This window comes from Triturus cristatus, chromosome 2_1, assembly GCF_964204655.1.
Source record: "Triturus cristatus chromosome 2_1, aTriCri1.1, whole genome shotgun sequence".
NCBI lineage: Eukaryota > Metazoa > Chordata > Amphibia > Caudata > Salamandridae > Triturus > Triturus cristatus.
Window position 1 is genome coordinate 1,186,745,001 of NC_140581.1, and position 21,282 is coordinate 1,186,766,282.

At 40.5% G+C, this 21,282-nt stretch overlaps 1 protein-coding gene across 1 annotated transcript in view; it reads right to left on the reverse strand.

The window, feature by feature from the left end:
• Positions 1 to 648: 648 nt before the first annotated feature.
• The window catches only part of CHRNB3 (cholinergic receptor nicotinic beta 3 subunit), an 864,386-nt gene continuing 843,752 nt past the window's right edge, over positions 649 to 21,282 (reverse strand). Inside the window, exon 6 of the mRNA XM_085636631.1 lies at positions 649 to 9,305. Coding sequence (XP_085492757.1) covers positions 9,168 to 9,305 — 138 coding nt within the window. The 3' untranslated portion in view covers positions 649 to 9,167. The remainder of the gene's footprint in view (positions 9,306 to 21,282) is intronic.

The window sequence follows — 21,282 nt, forward strand, 5'->3', positions numbered from 1 at the left end:
TTTTTATTAAAGCTGCCCTATGTCCTAATTAATATTCTCTAGGCAGTCGTTCTAAGACCCCTTTCAATTACTTATTTTTTCGAGCGATAGGTCAGCTTTCAAAATTAGATACTGGCTGCAAAAAGTCTAGTCATAATTTGCAACCATTTTTTGTGACCAGCATCTTAGTACATCTAGCCCACCATGATTTCTCAGGTTTAAGGGATTTGTTTTGTTCTTCACAGAGGATGAGTAGAGCAGGAATGTAATTCAATTTCTATAAAGTTTCAAGCATATGTGAATACACGTTGCAATATATTCTTCTTTGCCTGCTGGTTACCCTTAAAATTACAAGGTAGAGGAATACTAATATTTTACTAAAATCTCTAACAGTTGCCTACGAGAACCTGCAGCCTCAACCAGGAAAAGCCTATCCAAAACACTTCCATGGTCCTCAGGAGTATCTTCTTATTGATCGTTGAGCCCTGTCTATAAGGCAGTGGCATCTGATATTGGAGGGGGGGTGGTAAATAGCAAGAAAAATATCAAGTTCCATGTAGAAATGGTTGTAAATATTAGAAAGAAGTAATATATATATATATATATATATATATATATATATATATATATATATATATATATATATATATATGATATTTTATGTGCCTAACAAAAGCGATAGACGTATAGCTGCAGTATAGAAAGTAGGCTGACTCATGAAAGGAGAGATGTGTTTCTAGGAAAATATTGTTTCCAAAATACCCACAATTCATAAGGGTTTTAGAAAACTAAGGTAAAGCAGACAGGTGAAGTTAAAAGTTAGGCTTAAAGGGGCACAAGCATATAATTTTTTCGCTTCTATAGAGCGCAAAAAGGATAGGAGATGAAAGCAGCTAACAGGGTTCTACCTGTGAGTTAGGAATAATGGGAGATTCTCTCATGGCAGATCACCACTAGGCATAAGCGCGGACTGATTTGTATCTCTGAATCTTGAAGTTACAAATCGCGTGATCCTGTCTCCCATGAGGTGCGCAAATACCGCTCTCTAAATTTTCCCTTTCGACGACTTGAAGAAAGGTTTTCCTAACCGTGAGTAGCGGGTTAGGTTTCAAACACTGACCGAGGGCAGGGCACACCTTAGTGAGTGTGCACCACCCGGGTCACGTTCTTTGGTCCTGACGAAAACCTAGCAATAGCAACTGATGGTTGAAACATGTAGACCTTAAATATTTTTTCACCTGCTTTTTTATTATAAGATACCTTAGGTCAATTTAACCTTCTTTGGTATCTTCACTACTTTTTAACCATTGTCCAAATTACCCTGGAATAAAATACTTTCAATTGGGTTAAATCTGTCCAATTTTTAATCTAAATTCACTATTCACCTTCATCCAAAAAACCAGCTCCACTGTAGTCAGGTGTCGCAGCACACCCGGATGGCACACGGCTGTCTGGGTGGGACCTCGATGATGAAGCATGTCACCAACTAGGTTGGTGAGTGAGGGGTCTTCTTAAGAAAGATTATTTCTTCACTTGCTCTATGTGCCAATACCCTATAGACAGTTTTCTGTCAATTGGGAGTACTCCCTGACTTTGTTTGATACTGAACTAACAATATCTGCAGGCTCCCATGATCTTTCAGGAGGCATTAGTTATTTGAATTCGCGTTAATGAATACTTTTGTCTACAATCTCTTCCACCTTTTATCTTAGATCCATTCAGCAAGACTGAAGGAGTGGTTACTACATCTAAGATGACAGCCTTAACTCGGGATACCAGGAATATGTGGTGCATGTGCCAGTTTGACGGGAGTGATAGCCAGAAGAGCTCACCTTCCCTGTAATGAAAAAAGGATCTACAGATTGAGGCATGAACTTACAATGAGACCCTGAAATTGATAGGTACTTAGCAGGCAACCAAACTCTGTTCCCTTTTGGGTATACAGGTGTTTTATTGGGTCTGTCTGCAAAACATTTGTATTGTGCTTTGACTCGGAACAGGTGTTGATGTGCAGTCTTCTGGATTGTCAGAATTTGTTGCAGAAGTATGGTCACAAAGGGACCTATGGAGCTTGTGAACTCTTTAGGCCATATCTTCAGATGGAAACCATAGGAACAGAAGAAGGGAGATTTTCATAACGAAGAGTGTAGATTATCATTGTATGCAAACTCTGCCAATGTAATCCATTGGTACCAGGCATTTTGATGAGAAATCGTGAAACATCACATATGTTGTTCTCTGGATTGATTTAGATGCTCTGTTTGCTCACTGGTTTAAAGACCATGGCTAGCAGATTTGAAATGCCTGGTACCCACTCTTCTCATCTGTTCTTTCCAATAGATCAATTAATTGAGATCCTCTAGCAGTGATGATAGTTTCTTGAAGACCTTGCAAATGGCGGATGTGAAAGATGAAGCTACCATCTGGTTATATTGCAATGGGGAGGTTCTTGAGTATAATGATGGGCCCCCTTTATCAATGCCATGAGATAGGGCCACCGGAGGTATCAGTTAACTTCAAAATCCTTCTCGGGTGATCAGCTGGAAGAGAACATGACACCATTTCATGTCTGCTAGTTGAGTCCTCTTCAGGCAAGAAATAGGTCTTCTCCTTTGTATATCAATCCTTTCTGTAAAGGCATCTAACAAGGTTCCCTGACTTTCTTATTGTTTTATATTTACTATTTATGGTAAAGTGTAAGTGAATTTTCGATTTTTTCTGGTTTGTTTTAAATAGCGCAAATTCTACCCAAATGTATCAGAGCGCTTTACGTGAGCACCACACGGACACATTCATTATGTTAGGCAGAAGGAGATTAAGTGATTTGCCCAGATTCACAGCTTTGAGGTCGACTGCTCTAGCCTTTAGGCCACATGGGGAAGATTGAAGTCCATCATGCATGTCTCATATAAGCAAATTTCATGGAAGTAAGACATACTAGTCTTTAATAATCTGTCCACACTGTGATCTTATTTTTTGCCCCTTATTTTGTGCGCCTTTCAGATAATGTCTCCAATGAGATAAGGATTCTTTGATTGTTAATAATTCACTGTCTTGGATCATATAATTCCTTTCAGGTTCTGGAAAAGTTCATGAATAATAGGCTAAAGAATGCAAGTCCATAGTCTCGAGTTTCTCAATGAGTTAACACCTCTACTATTGCAAATGATGAGACATCAGTTTCTACTACAGATGGCAGGAGATCATCCGGATGCCTCAGTGTTGATGTAAATTAATTCCTATGTTTTTGAAAGGCTTGCTTCAGTCCTTCACCTCAACAAAAAGAAAATTATTTCTTGGTCATCTGGACGCTAAATGATGGTTGAGAAGTCTTGTATGATCTGTTGAAGGCAATCAGCAATCCAGATGAACCTTTGTACCTTCTTGATGGAACGACTAGTTGGTCATTCCAAGCATGCTTTTATTTTGGAAGGATCCATCCTGATTCTTTGACCTAAGATTTCACAACTGAGAAGGTGATGTTGGAGACTTCAAACAAGGATTTTTCTGCTTTAGCATATAATGAATATTTCCTCAGTTGGCGAAGAATTTCTCAGACTTGGAGCCAATATTGCTGTAATATGTCTGAACATAATATGATGTCATATAAGTAGACAACTATGTAAATATCCAAGAGATCACAGAAGGTGTAATTAGGAAAGTGCTGGAAGGCAGCAGGAGCATTGGAAATTCTGAAGGACATCAGTATTTACTGGAAATGAACGTCCTGAGTATTGAAGGTCACTTTCACTGCGTATTCTAGCCAGGTTGTGTCCTCCTCACAGATCAAGTTTAGCGAAGAGCTTTGCTCTCTTGACCTTATCTAAGAGGACTGTGATTAGAGGGAGAGCATAATGGTTCTGGATGCTAATATTGTTCAGTGCTCAACAATAAATACGTGGGTCAATATTCCCATTCACTTGACCACAAAGAAGATTACAGCTCCAGCTGAGTAGATTGGATAAAACCCTTCTCCTGCTCTTCTTTTAGGTATTGGCGCAATATTGCATCTTCTTTCACCATCAACACATATGCTTCCATGTGGAATAGGTTCCCCTGTGACTAAGTCTATCATACAGTCATATTCCCTATGGTGAAACAGCATATCAGCTCCATTCTTCCTGAAGATGTTCAAGAAAACCATACAAGACGGTGGTATAGAATTATCTTCAATTATTGCTTCCTCTTAGGTGGGAGATGTATTATATAATAGTCTGAGTATCTATTCATTTGATGATTGTGCTGTCCTTTGCCATGTTGTTCCCAGGATTGTGGGGAATTTAGGTGCGTCAATAAGACAGTTTCACAAGGCTAATCTACTTCGCTATCAAATGTGGTAATGTTTTATTACAAACTGCTCTGTAGGTGAATACTGCTCCATAATTTCCATATTTTCCTCAGGATGGCACAGAATAACCTTGGTGCTGGAGTAATGGAAGGTCATTGAACTGGTTGTAGGGGAAACAGAGGACCAAAGGTAAGTATATAGTATAAGCTGGAGTGCACACATCAGATATAAATGAGATGTTGGCTTTACCCATAACACCCTGGAAGTATATCAATAATAAGGAAGTGAGTATGTTAGTGAGTCAGACAGTTAGTGGTCTAGTGTGCTAAGCCTCTTCAGTTTCCATTGTCCTGTTCTCAAAAGTCTTTAACCCCCGATAGCAATATGCTTCAACATCTGTTTGTTCTGAACCGGATTCCTGACACATTCAAAAGGGAACTGTAGGAAAGAAGGATCTGCTTTCATGGAAACCCCCACTTTTGCTGGTGTCATTCTGTTTCTCTGACTAATCTGACTGGGATCCCGTTAATCAGGACCCCAGTATCTGTCTGTGCATCCTCCCTAAACTGGACCTTGGTGAGTACTTGGGTACCCCCCAGATTGGTTACTTGTGTACCCTTGTAAGTCCCTAGTGTATGGTAGTAAGGTACCCAGGGCATAGGTACACTACCCCCCCCCCATGGGCTGAAGCATGTATTATGCCACCCATGAGAGAACACTTAAATTGTGACTACAGGTCTGCCATTGTAGCCTATGTAAGCTGGTGCTAGCATCACTTACGACAGATATACGTTTTCATATATCTGAGGTCACTACACTTAACCTTTAAGTCACCCTTAAGGCAGGCCTTTCAATCCTGAAGGCAGGGTGCTTCGTTCTAAGTGTGAGGTTGCCCCTGTATGAGCAGGACACCCCTACAATCCTCGGAGTCCATTCTCCAGGGTTGTAAGTGCATCAGCCATTACGATAAAAAGAGTGGCCATGGGTCATTACGCGATGGCTAACTCTAAACTGGCTGTAATGAACCCTGGCGTGTTTGGTATCAAACATGTTGGAATCATACCCCAACACTGTAAACTGTGCTGTAGGTATGATTCCATGCACTGTGGGCCCACTCATTGATCCTGGTACCAGTCTTTCAGAGTCTGACAGCAAGCTATGGCTGCTACCAACCACAGACGCGATTCTGCCCTCCTGCTGCTGAGCCAAGCTCAAGCAGGGGAAGGCAGGAAAATAAGGAGGTGTGACCACCTCCCAGACAGGACTTACTGTATTGGGCCAGGGTGGGGTTGCTTGCCAGTGCCACTAGACTGCTTTGAAGGACACATTTGGTGCCCTCCTTGCATACTCCAGATGGAACCAGTTCAGGGAGCCGATGGTTCCTGCTCTGGCGCGAAACTGGACAAAGGACATGGGAGTATCCTCCCCACTGCCAGCCCCTCCTCTGGGAGGGAGCCCCTGAATCGTCCCAACCCTTTCTTAAGGGTACTTAAGGGCTTACCTCTGAGTGGTTCTTTATATTCATTGTGCGACAAGATTCATATCCAAAACCACTTCATCCTAAAACCGTCTGGGCACTCTGGACTTTGTTGGACTTTGCTTTGGGAACCGATACTGCACCGAGAAGACTCCTGCTGCTTCTGGTCTCATCGTCCAGTCAGTCTTTGGCTTCATCTGTGCCTGTGTGCCATACAGGTTCTTCTCCAGGCTTGTGGACATACAAAACACCAGAGGAAATCTCCCTTGGAGTTAAGGAGTCACTCCCATGCTTCTGCAGGCACCGCAACAAAGCTGACCGGTCCGCTGTTACTGAGCTCCCACAGACTCCGAAAGGTCCAGAAACACAGGTGGTGGTTCTACAACTCCCTCGAGGCAAGTTTGAAGTCAGTATCCCTCGTTGGAACCGCTGGAGCAGTGCCCCTATGCAAAGCGTCGACTTGCCATTGCCAAGGCTTGTTGACTCTTTTCTCCAGACATCTTCAGGCTCTAAGAAGCTCCAGCCTCAAGCATCTCTTCTACTAAGATCTTTGTCCTCATTGCATCCTCTGCACTGTGGGCCTGTATCATTGGTGAGCTGCTCGATCACCTCTTGCGACTCCTGTGCCTTCAGCCTGTGGGTCCTCTTGAGGGTCTTCTTTGGCTTCAGTAGGCTCCCCTGTCAGCTCTGACTTACCTGCACTTGATGAGTCCCTTTCACCTTGCTGGTCTCGACACTGCACCTTTTTCATCTACCAAGTTTGTTGCAGCTGCCAAGGCTTGTTGGTGCTCGCACTGGACACCATCCACCTTGATCTTGACATCCGACATGGTACAGGTTCTGGTCTCCACCGCATCGCATGGTTAGCACAGCTACAGCATTAAGGTCACCGTCAACTCCTGCATCTTCCGACATTGGTGGGCATTCGTCTTCCGTGCCTCTTGGTCACTCTTGAGTAGCATCAACTCTGTCCCCTCTGCTTGCAGGCACCTCTTATCCTGAATCCACCCTTGGATTTTACCGGACTCTTTCACCTTCTTCACCAGCTGCATCTTTACTGAAGTCCTCCATTGTATTCTACTGCAGTTTCCGACGTCCCTTCTCACCTATGCACCCGGCTTCCCTGGTGTAGGTATCCTGGTTCCCAGGGTATCCATAGGTGGGGTCTCTAACCTTCCCTCTTCCACAGGGTTTTTCAAGGTCCTCTGGGAAGGGTCCTTCTTTTTGAAAACTGCAACCGTGACTTCCCCATGCCGTGTTCCCACTCTGCAAACGGCTTCCGCAGGGTTCCTGGGTGCTTACCTTTGGTGGTTCTTTGGGTCCTCGGCTCTTCTAAGTCTTCTGTGTCCAGTCTCGACTTAGGCCTTCGGCTGCATTCCACTTTCTTAGCATATGGTTTGGTCTCCATCTGGAGACCACTGTGTATTTGGCTACTTACGTGTTCTATTACTGAATTATTGTGTGTATTGTGATTATGTCTCCGGGGAGGAGATATTGCAATGTGTTAGTGAATGTTTATAATAAATACATATGTTTATAACTACACTGTGTGGTTCTCTTTAACTTAACCTACACTATATGATTAGTACTGGTAAACAAGCTGTTCTCCACAGCTACTACTTAGATAGTTTTCTAAGGTCGTCTAAGACCACTAAAATCACCATAAAGGTTGTCTGAATTAGTGCAAGGTGCTCCACTTAATAAGTGTGCACCACATACTATGCTAGCCTCTTACAGGAACCAATGGCTGAAATGAACTGCCCCATTGCCCCATGCTGTGCGTGTGGTGGGTGAAAGCAAAATGTGAATGCCACCACAAGAGACCAATGGATGAAGAGGGTTGACTAAAAGCTTGTGTATGTCAGTATGTAAATGCATTTATTTTTTAAGGATATTTCAGAAAAACAAAAGGGCTCGGCTAATGCCAAATGTAGAAATACTGAGCTTGTGAGCTGCCCTGGATTCATCTGCCCTTATCCCTCAAGCATCTCCTTGGAGAATTAGGTGCGACCAGCTTCAACATTTCCATTGAGTCGACTAGTCACTTGAATCCTAAATTAAAACAATTACATAACTAATACTTCAAATATCAAGCATTTGGTAATAATTACCTTTAGTGTAAGTTATGTCTAGGACACAAAGACACTGAAATAGTATTGAGATGCACCTCAAAGAAAAGCCTGTTGCTCCCGCCCAATAGAAGTCAAAGTGGCAGTAAAAATAAAAGAGGGTGTTAGTTGCCAGGGCTAGCAATCACTTATCTTTAAAAAATGAATATAACATCATTGATGATGGAGTTACAGGGCAGGCATATTAAGAATAAGTGGTTAAAGACGCTGATCAATAAGCAGACTTTATGCGTTAAATGGGTGACATGGGAGAAATACTTTGGTTATAGAGGAGTACAACAGTGTGTCCCGAGTTTGTGATCTGCTCCACCGGCCTACTTTCTCCACAAGAAGTAACTTCACAATGCTATGAAACTCTAAATATACCCGAGTAGAAGTAAACACTCTCACACTGGCAGGCATGACGAAACAACATCTAGGTTATATCGTATCAGGTTATGTTATGTTGTTTCATGGTTTTTGTATATTATATAAGCAAATTCCTTGTCCTCTTGCCTCTTTAGAATCTCAAAGATAGACTGACGTCCTCAGTGGTGAATTCACGCAGTGGAGTATTTTAGGTGGGGGAGGAGATTCAAACTTTCGGTGGCATGGGTAACATTGGGTGAATGAGTCTGAGAAGTGAGCTTTTCCCCTATGGTGGTGTCTCATTATGAGATGACGTAAGTTATGAACCTCCAACTTAACCCGAGTGAATGAGCATTATCTCTGCTGTGTATTCGGTCATTGATTATACAGCTTTCTCAATGCAAATTTTATAGACCTCCTCCTGTCCTGTTTCTCTTTCTTTATGGAGCATATTGTTCTAGATCTAGGATGTAAAAGGCACAATGTGTCCTAGGTTTCTTGAGGCTCTGCCTCACTGCAGATGGGAGAGATCTGTCATCTGCTTACTCTGTTTCAATTTGTGTCAAGTCTTGCTATTTTATCCACGTGTCTGGTATTTCGCGGCCCAAGTCACTGTCTTGGTACTTTTGTCTCCATGCCACGTTTGAGTTGTTTGTCTCCGAGGACACCGTTCACTAAGGCTCCATGTTACCTGACCTTCGAGACCCTGGCTTTGAGGCTTAATTTTACTGTAACAAAGACACTGTTTCTTTCTAACAAAATAATCAAGTAATGTTCCTATGAAGATTTATAAAATTAAGTAGTATTCCTATGAACAATTATAAAATAATTTCTGTGATTTTTGTACACAATTGCAAAAGGTTACTTTTCCACAAACAATATTTTTCCTGTGCAGTTTCAATGTCTCTTTGTGTTTAAAATTAGATGTATCATAAAGTTCAACCTTTTATACATTGCTGCTGTGTAACCACAGGTGCAAAGCAGGTGTAAATATCAGAACAGAACCACTCACTGACACAATCAAAAATAACCACAGGAAGATTCGATCGAGGACTTGAGCAACAAATTTCCAATCTTGTACTACCTGCAAGAAAAAAGAATATTTCAATCAGTTTCCGTTTCACTGTAGTTAATGTACATTTAAAAGAATTAAAGGTATACAAAAAGAGTAAATATTGACTTAATAAATAGGAGAAACTCTTCCCCCATATTTGGGGGACAAACCTACAATGCCAAGCCCTGCACTGCATTCTGGTCAGACATTTTAGGATTTAAGTTGCGAGGAGTACTTATAAACAATTGCTAGGAACACACCAAAGAAACAAGGGTAGTAGTATGTAGCAAAGAACATGGGGTCAATTTGAAGGGGAGAATATGTGTGCACAGTTGTTTTTTTTCTTTCTATTCCTCTTTTTCACCTGTTTTAAAGTGAATGTCCCTTGCTTTCTCCTTCTCTGACATGCACATCAATTCATCAAAATGCCAGAATGTCATACACCCTTTGAATGCCCAATTAAATGCCCTGATTTACTCCTATCACAACATTCAATAGCAAATAGACTGCGATTTTAAATAGAAGGTCTAGTGCTTCTGTTCTCATAAATGCTATTCACTAATCTTTGAGTCCGCCTGCCTTATCTTTTATTCGCAGAGATCTTTGCCAGAGTGTGGAGATATCCTCACACAGATCAATATATTTGGTAGTAAAGTGGATTGGAGAAGGGAAAGTGGCTGGAAAATGAGGAATATTTAACACTAATTGTGTGGAGTTTAGAAAAATTTAAGGAGGGGTTTAGGGAGGAATATGATTAGGTTAGATTAGATTAAAAGCTTATATAGCGCAACAGCTACCCACTCGGGGTTCCAGCGTTTTAACAAAAAATTATACAACAAATAATAAAACACACCCGCAAAAGAGTAAGACTTTCGCTATTCACAAAAGTTAAACCTAAATCTTCCACAGTAGTACTAGTGCTAAAAGAGGCTCAGGTGCACTCCAGCCTTGTGTTGGAGTAAGTCAAGTACCACACATGGCCAGTCACTGGTACTGCAACACAATGTCATTGAAATCAATATTATTAAGGAATGAGAATAACAACACATAAGGAAAATTAGGAAAATAATTGAAAAATATTTTTGAATGCCCAAAATTTTTTTTTATCATTTACATTTTTTATTATTCAATGTAATTTCTTAAAAGTAAACAGGATATCTAAAAAAAAGTAACATTAATCAGTCAGTCACTGGTAATGCAACACAATGTCATTGAAATCAATATTAGTAAGGAATGAGAATAACAACACATAAGGAAAATTAGGAAAATAATTGAAAAATATTTTTGAATGCCAGAAATGTTATTTTATCATTTACATTTTTTATTATTCAATGTAATTTCTTAAAAGTAAACAGGATATCTAAAAACAAGTAACATTAATCACAGATTCACATGTGTGTTACTACGTAGATTGGTTAGGAGCAATCTATGTAATCTTAATGTAGTTTGTTATTAAGTGTAATAAACTGTTACATAATCATATATGTTTGTGATGTATGCTTAAATGTGAAGGTTGGGGTGAGGATAGACAGGCATGAGTAGTGCTACAAGAACTACTTGTGAGAGAGTGGTAATAACTTTCTACCTTGCCTTATGCTGCGGTTTTCTACAACAGGCAGGCCATATACAGGCCAGGGTGCATGGTGATAAGAGCTCCAGATGAGATCTAAGTAGGCTTCCAGAAACAGCATTTAACACTTGTGTCCCAGAGAAGTTCTCATTCATCCGCCTCTTCTCATCCTGCCAGTTTGTCTTGATATCCCACAATGCCCATGCATTCACTATCAATGCATTGACATAATTTGTCAACTCCTTTCATGTGGCTGCCTTCTCCATTCCAATGAAGGTGTATGAAGGCAGACCATGTAGTTACTTATAATGATCAACAACAAAGTTAATGTCCAGCTCTTCCTCTTGGAAGTTCCTCTTGAGTGTGGCAGCCTACATTTGCAAACTGCAGGTGTTGTGTGGCATTCTGTTAGCTAAGAAGAACAAGAGAAACAGGGAAAAGTTGAAAGACTTATGTCTTTGGAGTGTTATTGTGTGCCAGGTATTTGTGATTTGGGTGACGTGTTGGTTGTTTCTCTATTGCCTTCCAGTCAAGGTTCTCTGCCTGGGTGGTAGAAATTTCTGCTCAGCCCGCAGAGATCTCCTCAGCTGGCGGCAGAAAACTCCACCAACAGGCATAGTAAGCATATTGTGGAAATCTAATGGTACATTTACAATATAGTCATAATTTCAAACTTATGAGGTGCCAACACCTTGTATAACGGAGTGTGGACTTATAAATCCTGCTACTAGATTTCCACCCAGATTTGAATACAATTTGGGTAGAAATATCTGCCTATGCGTAAGCAGAAATCTGAGTGGGTGGAGCTCTTCACATATAGATGTTGGTTTGTAATACAGATGTAAAATCTTTTTCAACAGATCTTAAGAGACAATCCTCCACATACTTAGCCAGATGAGGAACTAATCATGGGTCTTGGGTCTATGAGGGACAAGCACCGAGTGTGAAAGAATCAACAAATAAGGGTTGCACTCCGTGGCAATTTGGGATAGATAAAGCTATAAACTAGAGCAAAATCCAGCAGTCACATTTTACACAATTGCTCTCATTTTGGAATGCATCACTGCAAGAAAGAACAGCTAGATGCCTTCCAGCCCCCAGTGGCATTTCATCTTGTACGGCACAGACAGATAAAGCACACTTACACACACTCATATAAAGCAAGAATACAAAATATAAATCGCACCAAGAAGTACATTCACCATTCCACTAGTCCTCTCAACACCTTATATTTTATAAACGGTCAGACTGGGACAGTCAATAGGCCCAGGTGACAAAATAAAAGTGCCTTGCTTTTGCGAACTGTACAGCTAAAAAGATTTGTCCTTGCTGCAAGCAATGTTTGCACTAATATTAGGGAAATCCTCAGTAAAAAGCGGCCCACCAGACTCTAAAACAGGCCCACAAATAGCCAAAACTAACAGTCCACACACTGACCTGTCAGACAAGCCATCATCATCAACTAACTTTATCTCGGTTCAAAAGATATATACAAGTGCATAGTAGCATCAGATAAAAAAAAGACAATATATAAATATGAAAAGATAAAATAAACAAATGGTGAAAATATACAATTCTCAACAGTATGAATGGCAATTACAATTGTTGAGTTAGAATAAGCCTAAGTAAAATCTAGTAAGGTGCCCCGAGCCTTTGAAAGACCGGGAACTTCATCTCAAGCAGCCAACATTCTCAACCAAATTTCTGAAGTCAGTAAAATTACAAAGACCATGCATTAAAATGTTGTTAAGAGCACAAACTTTGCACTCAATAAAAAGGAACACACAGGGATAACCCCTCAATCAACTAGTGTTATGAATGGACAAAAACCTCTAACAATGCAAAGAAAGAATAAAAGTTAAACCAATGTGGTTTATGGTTTAAATAATTTTATTGAATTTTGTCATGAAAGACAACAATGCACCCGCCTACAACCACAGGCCAGCGGGGAACGGTTTAAATACCATATGGGTCATACCTCTAAAGGGAGCTTACCCCAACTGCTTTTTGTTTGATACACCAAAATGAGCGTAAAAAGTTGGAGACTTAGTATACAGTCTGACTTACCGGTCTTCAGAGCTAAATGTCAATTCTCTAGATGAAGGAGCTGACAAAGATGACCTATCCAAAGTAAACACTGTTTTGCATAGGCAGGGCAGAAATATAAAACATGTTCTAAATTTTCAACACTCGGGCATCCCATAGGGCATAGCTTGTTGGACGTGGCAAAGTTTTTACCCCATTTGCCAGTGAAAGCAGCCAACAGGAGAGTGCCAACCCTAAACTTAATAAACAGGCACCTCTCCAAAGGAGTACTCATTTAGGGGCACATGCATCAAGCCCGCATTTTGCGTTTTCTAAATAGCACATTTTACAGATTCGCTATTTAGAAAGCGCAAAATGCAATTCACGTAGGAACCCCATAGGTACTCGCAAATTGTGCATGCAATTTCAAGGGTGCAAGGGTTCCAAAAGGTTACCCTGTTGCACCCCTGAAATTCCAATTTTCACACATGTTGCGCACACACATGCCCCAAGGGCATGAGTGTGTTTAAAATGTGACTTTGAAAAATGCACTTTTTTGCATTTATCCAAGTTTTCGCAAATTAACATCAACTTTAAGTTGATGGCAATTTGCGTTTCTTAAAATACAAAACGCAATTTTTTTGTTGCATTGCATTTAGGGAATCGCAATTTGCGATTACCTAAATGCAATCACAATGTAAGTAATTGCAAATTGTGAGATTACTTAAATAGCGATTTTTGCATTTGGGATAATGCATCCCAAATGCAAAAATTGTGGTCGCAAAGGGGCAGATTCGCAGAATCTGCCCCTTTGCGAGCACAAAAAACAATGATGCATGTGTCCCTTAGTCCATGAAATCTTCAAAGCGGGAATCACACTTTGAAGATGAATACAAATCAGACAAACTGCCCGAGAGAAAAGTCAAAATTCTATGGCAAAAAACAATGTTCCATTAGCTCGCTTTAGCAATTTCTCAGGCAATCTTGGTCATAGAAGAAGGATTCTGCCAGCATTCAGAGAGGGCAAGCTTGAGCAGCCAGGTTTTTATGTGGGATACCCAGGGGATCATAAGTGCAAGTCTCTATAAGGACCAGTTCCTTTGTCAACCAGAGTCTTGTCCAGTATAAGATAGGTTTCAGACAAGCAATGTCAGAGAGATATCTGACAAACCTCAGAGGAAGTGATGGGGTGCTTTTTGGTAATCTTAAGAGTGATTTAATAAAATGATTTTCACCTGTGTCTAATGAATCGAGGTTACAATAACCCCACATGTCAGCCCCATATACCCCTGCCCCACAGGCATGAGCCTTATACATTTCTACCGCTGGGGAAATAGGATATGAAGCTGCCTTGTTAACAAGTCTTAATAATAACTCAGTTTTATGCTTGAGAAATAATGCACATTTTCTAATCTGGGCCAGACATTTGTGGAAGACACTCAATTTACCACCCAGGTAATCGAAATCATCGACCCTTTCTATGTTAGCGCCCTCTAGGGCCAGGTCCACAGGATTTTTTGTGGTGACTAGGGGCCAGATCTATCAAGCAAAATGCTCTTCGCAAACGGAGTGAATCGCAGAATTGGCCCGTTTGCGATAGCAAAAATGAATTTCCGATGCAGCAAACCCAATTTTGCGATTCGGTAACCTGTTGCCGAATCGCAAAATGGGTTTGCGATTCACTATCTGGAAGGGGCGTGTTAAGGGATTCCCTGCCAAATAGCGAATCCTAATGGTATGCATTCATGTTTTGTGACCGTGAATGCGGTTGCAAAACATTTGTATTTCACCACCTACTTCACGTAGGTGGTAACCCTTTGTGAATGTTAGTAAAATCATTGTTTAAGAGCAGGCAGTGGTCCCATGGACCACTGCCTGCTCCTAAAAAATGAGAAGAAAACTGTTTAATCTATGTTTTTAAAACACATCCTGTTTTCCTTTAAGGAAAATGGGCTGCATTTAAAAAAAAGAATTGCTTTATTTAGAAGCAATCACATACATGGTGGTCTGCTGAGCCCAGCAGGCCACAATCCCTGTGATTTCTGCGATTCCAAGGTGGTTTCAAATTGCGACCTAACTCATCAATATTCATGAGGTAGGTCATTTGGGATCCCCTAGGAATCGCTAAAAGTGTTAAACACATTTTCATGCATTTCGTTTTGTGAATTCCTAATTCCGAATCGCAAAGATTTGCAATTAGGAAATCGCAAAACAGGACCTTCATACATCCGGTCCTAAAAACTATAAACATGGTTTTGTTACAATTAAGTTCCAGACCATAATCCCTACAGAAAGAAATGAGCTTCCCCAAAGGATGTTTAATACAGACAGGGTTTTCGAGAGGAGGAGTGTGTCGTCTGCAAAAAGCAGACATAGCACTTTAGTCCCTGACATTTTGGGGGAATCATTTTGGCAGTTTGCTGGGTAAGGGATGCACCCATCAATAAAGAGTAAAAATGAGGTGGGTGCCGATATACACCTCTGGTGGACGCCACACCAAATAGGGATGTCAGTGGTTGTTTCACCACCAGGACCTCATCTTACCCTAGCAAAATTCCTTGTATAGAGTTGTTGGATCAGGGACAGTAAGCCATGTGGAACCCCAATTTTCCCAAGAACCACCCACAATTTCCTCTTGAAAACAAGGGGAAATGCCGTCCACAGGTCGACAAATGCAACAAATAGAGACCCCTAGTTCAAAGTCAACTGATTTCCACTTCACAGTAAGAAACCAGAGGACCTGATCCAATGTGCCAATACTAGGTTTAAACCCAGCCTGGAAGTGCGACAGGGCATTATTTGAACATATCTAGTCCCAAAGCTTAATCAATATTTGTTTGCTATGGAATTTGTGTACATTATCTATATGGCTTATGGGACAATAGTTCCTTGGGTCTTGCCTAGCTCCCTTCTTGAAGATGGGATAGGTATGATTTTTGCCCCTCTCCAAGAGCCCAGTATGGGAGCATCTGCCGCAACTGCGTTGGACAAAGAACTGATATAGGGACTCCATGTTAAGTGTTCAGATCTAAATAGCTCAACGGGGATCTTATTGAAACCAGGAGCCTTTTCCATCTTCTGTGCTGAGAGTGCACTAAGCGTTTTCTCCAGTGTAAAAGCAACAGGGTCCCCTTCCTCTACCAGCGGAACAGTTAAAGGATTGTGAGAGTTGTCAGGAAGCTGAAGCTCAGCTGTTGCAGCGTGGAACATCAAATTCCCCTTTTGTCACAGACCAAATACCTCAACAGCAAATTCACTCATATACATTCATTGGTGGGGCCCATAACACCAATACTCACACTCAGTTGATCTGCTTCCCTAGGGAAATAAGCTTCCAAACGCTGACATGAAAGGAATACCTTTACCTTACTCTAAATACATTGACTTCAACCCTACGATATTCCTCTCATAAGGAGATGAATCATTTAGTTGTTATCTATGATTTTAGTGATTAAACTCATCTATCTACACACTACTTCTTTATCTTCATTTCTCTTCTCCAAATAATCGACACAACACATTTTTCAATTAATCAAATATTCTTTATCTAAGAAATATTGCAAGAATCGTTAGAAATCATCATCAGCATTTCAGAGCATCATATTTACCTAATCTGGCTAAAAGTTGTCCTCTAAGTCAGTCAGGTCGGGGAAAATTCTTTATTCAGCAAAGTTAGGCCGCAATTCAGTCTCTCAAAGATTCAGGATAACAGCTGTCCAGCAGTGTCACCGCCCTCTCCGTCAGCATAACGTCAGGAAATCGAGTTCGTCAAAGAAGAGCAAGTTTTTTAGTTCAATTCCCTACCTACTTTTATAATGAAAATAATGTCGAAAAGTATCAAGATCGGGGTTTAGAAAGTCCTGATTGGTCGACTTGGGGTCGCGGGGTGAAGTTCTCAGGGTGTCCGTGTGATGAACTCATTGCACTTGCTGGTTCCAGTTTTTAAATCGTTCATTGTTTTTGGTGCTGGCTAAGTTCCCGGAGAGAACTTGAAGAGTACATGTCCTCCCGGGGTCAGGTCCAGGCCACTGCTGCTGACGGTGACCCCTGCGCACTTCACCCAGAACGTCGTGTTGTCCGGGCAGTCACGTTCAACTTCTCGTTCAGCCATCTTGTCTAAGCCGAAATGGTAAACTTAAGCAAAAGAAACACAAAAACGTAATTAAAACATAGAAACGGCTAATAAAATGTTATCCCTTCGCTAATACCCATATGTGTTTGTACTTATCTAGCAGAAAGCAACACTCAAAGCGGTTTATACTCACTTAATAAAGCACAAATCACAAATACATCACCAAAGCAACATATATCATGCAATATACTAATTTTCTACTATTAATATGCGTACACATGTTAGTTTACAATTAATATAGCCATGCAAAGTGCAATTCCCACGTGTAATTTTTTTGTTAATATGATTGATAAGTATTTCACTGCAAACCAATTAATAAGATTACTATTAGTTAATTATTCAGATTAATATAAACATGCAGAATGGGGGGGGTATACAAAATTTTGTTCTACCCGCTCCAGCAATCCCCCCTTTGGTGATTATATCACCACACCAAGCAAACATTTTGTATCCCTTTTACGAAATTTTAAATTGATTTCTTGTTTCATTCATATTTCAGTTTCCCCTGTTTCTTCTCTTTTTGCTGTTTTATACATGCTATCCTTTATCTCTTCTAGTTCTATTTCTTCAAATTCTCTTTCTTGTTTCTTATCCCTTCTCCTTAAGTTTTCTCTTTTTATTCTTTTCTGGTTTTTATTCTTTCTACAACAAATACAACCTAGTCTAATTATTAATACTAAGGTAATCACACATGTTAATGGAAATAATATCTTACCTATAAATGTACTACCTAATTTTACTACAAAGTCTTTAATAGCTGATATTTTCTTACCAATCTTCTCCCAGACACCTTCAACCTCCAGTGGTACAATTTTGTCATGCAATTCTGTAATATTCTTAATATAAATTTTCAAATCTCTACTTTCGTCAGGAATGTAAGTACAACAATGTTGAACCTTCAGCATTCCACAGACTCCACCCTCTTTTTCCAATAAAATATCAAGGGCAAGTCGATTTTGCATTACCATAGCACGCATGGCAACCATTTCAGTATTTACCAATAAAAATCCTCCAGCGGTGCTTGTCGACAAGCGATCCACTACTGTTGAAAGTTTTCTAATTTTGTTTGCATTCAGAGATATTCCCACTGCGGGTATCAGTGCTCCAAAAATGTCACCAACAATTTCAGTCCAAGATTCTCTCTTTCTCCTGGAAAGACTGGATCTCTTCCACCTTTAAATCCCCATCCTCCCATGATTCGGCATGTATCATGGCACTCACTATTCCCTAGAAAATAATTGTCATACGCCGTCTGATTCCTTCTTATACACAATTTCCCTTTCTGAGGCCAATCTAAAGCCATAGTTGGACTCGTTTCCCCTTTCAAGTGTTTCTCCATTTCTACATCCCAAACTGTTTTCTCCACTTTCCCTTCTGAAGCCTTTCTTTGCATTTTCAATCTCCTTTCTTCAACCATATCCAAAAATGTCTTCTCTTCTTTCTTTAAACTGCAAGTCAAGTTATTTCTAAATATATATTCTAATGATAGTTCTTTAGTCTCTTAGAAAAATTCACCTAATACCTTTGCAGGTTTTACCTTGTTTAGTTTATTAATTGCTGGTACTTGTGAAAATATAGTATCTACATCTGAGAAATAATACTCTAATTTACCTGTTTGCTAAAATAAACTAGCTATTACACTACATGTTATTCCATATGTTACTGGAAGGTGATAAGTCACTCCTTCAGATACAGATGCAGGTAATTGCATACAAACATAGCAATCCCTTACGTCCATTGTTTTTACATATTCATACAACAATTTTGAAAACACATTGTTAGAAAAATCTGTTATTGACCTGTCTTTATGTAAATAGATTTTATCTATTCTAGTTGGAACTACCTTTTGAACTTTCCCTATATTAGTTATTTTATCACTATGTCCTTCTAATGTATCAACAGTAACTTTAAATGAAATTAGTAGAGCGAGAATACTCCAAAGAAGCATTAATAATCCTGTACAACAACAACACATTTTGCACCAACTTCTAAGGAAGTTACATCTACTTTTGCAACTTTCTATGTTTGCCATCTTTTCTAAAATGAGCCGTGTCTTTTGCTTAGCCTCTTCTACTACACAACTAGTTTCTAACCCAAGGCTTCTAAGCACCTACGTGGTTCTACCAGTTTTTGTCTTTTTCAGTGTTTTATTGTCTTTCCATCAGTAATTTTCTTGTCTCATTCAGTTTGGCATCTCATCATCTTTCACCTTCCCTTCGTTCTCAACATACAGGTTGTCCTGAACATCTGCTTCTTCTCCAATATTGGACAAGATAACTCTCAGGATTTCCGATTCTTCGTCTTCCTCAACCACTTTCGGTACAACCACCTCTGGATCTCCTTGGCTATCCGCCTCTTCTTTTACTTCAGGCAGGGCCACATATGTCCATTCCGGTGATTTATACTTCTGGTTAGGTTTCCTTGTTCCTTTGCCTTCTTTGACTACTGTTTGTTCTTCTCCTTTCGATTTCTCCTGACTCGTTACTTCATTCACCTGTTCAGCTCTTAGCGAATTCACACGTGTCAGTCGATATCTCAGTCTCTTTATTTTGCTTGGCCACACCTCGTCCTTTGCCGCTCTTTTCAATTTACTCCCTTTATCATTTTTTTCAGTTCTCCAAGCTCTCTTTCTCAGAACTTGGCCTTCAGGTATTTCATCTTCGCTTTCCTCAGACTCTGTTTCAACTTGCTTTTTACCTTCAACGATTTCTTTTTCCACCACTTCTTTTGTTTTCCTACTTCTGTCCCTCCTCGAATCTCCGTCACGCAATCTTCCTGCTGACTACTTGTCCCTGCTTCTAACTGGATGTTGGAGTTCCCTACACCTCCTTGGGGGTCTTCCGCAATAATCTTTCCCTCTCTCTCTGTATCTGGCACCTGTCCATCTAAAGGTGTTGTTTCAGGTGGAATTTCTCTCAATCTTTCATCTGGCACTTCCTTCTCTTGGATTTCTTTTATTGTCTCTCCACTGTCCTTTTCTTTGTTCTTCCCTTGTTCTTTCCTGGAAGAGTGTGCTCTTGTTCTGTCTCTGAGTCTGAACTGGCATCAGAAATCTGTAACCTTCTCCTCAGGGAATTACTTCTGGGGACCAAAGTTAAACTTGGCTCTGTCTACCCCCTTTCAGGGTTTTCTCTTTCTTTGTCTTTTGGCTCTCCGTCTTCCGACTCAGTACTGGATTCTGATTCATCAAAATACTCCTTTTCCTTACAGTCAACTGGATTTGGAATTCTCAAAGTATGACTTGCATGGATCCAGTTCTTCAATCCAGCACACTTCACAGCTGTTGTTGTGGTCAAGATGACTTGCCTTGGTTTTCCCCACCTGGGAACCAAACAGTTTCTTCTTCTGTGTACTTTTATCCTTACCCAGTCCCCTGGGCTTAGATCATGGGCTTGCTTCTTTTCAAGAGTAGTGGCATCCGCTCCAACCTGATGAAACACAGAATGAACTGCGTCAGCCAGGCTTTTACAGTATTCCAACACCATGTAATCAGTTATAGTCATCAGCTTGTTGACTGGTATAAACACATGTCGCATGGCACGTCCCATGAGGATCTCATGCGGACTCAAACCAGTAGTTCTGTCTGGAATTGATCTAATAGTCATGAGTACTAGAGGCAAGACATCGGGCCATTTCATACCTGTGGCTAAACACATTTTCCCTATTCTGTTTTTGATAGTACCATTCATTTGTTCTACTACACCAGAAGCCTCTGGTCGGTAGGCACAATGCAGTTTTTGTCATACATTCAATGCTTCACAAATCAGTTTTTTAATTTCATTATGAAAATGTCCTCCTCTGTCTGATTCAATTGTTACTGGGAACCCAAATCTAGGTATAAATTCCCTCAACAGTAATTTTGCCACTGTCATTCCATCATTTCTTCTTGTTGGAAACACCTCTACCCACCTGGAGAATAGGCATACCATTACCAAAACATACCTCAACCTGTTACAAGGAGGCATCTCAATGAAATCCACTTGCATTCTGGTAAAAGGCCCTCCCTCTCGACCTATTGTTCCTAGACTCACTACTGTCTTTCTTCCTGGATTGTATTGCTGACAAATTAGACATCTTTGACAAATACTTTCTGCTACAAGCCTGAACTTAGCATTATACCAAGTTTGCTTAAAAGACCTAATCATAGCGTCTCTCTCTATATGTCCCTGTCCATGATACATCCGTGCCATGGCAGACATCATGCTATCAGGCATAACTGGTCTTCCAACTCGATAGACCCACACATGGTCTTTCTCTCTTGGTGCACATCCTGCTTTTAC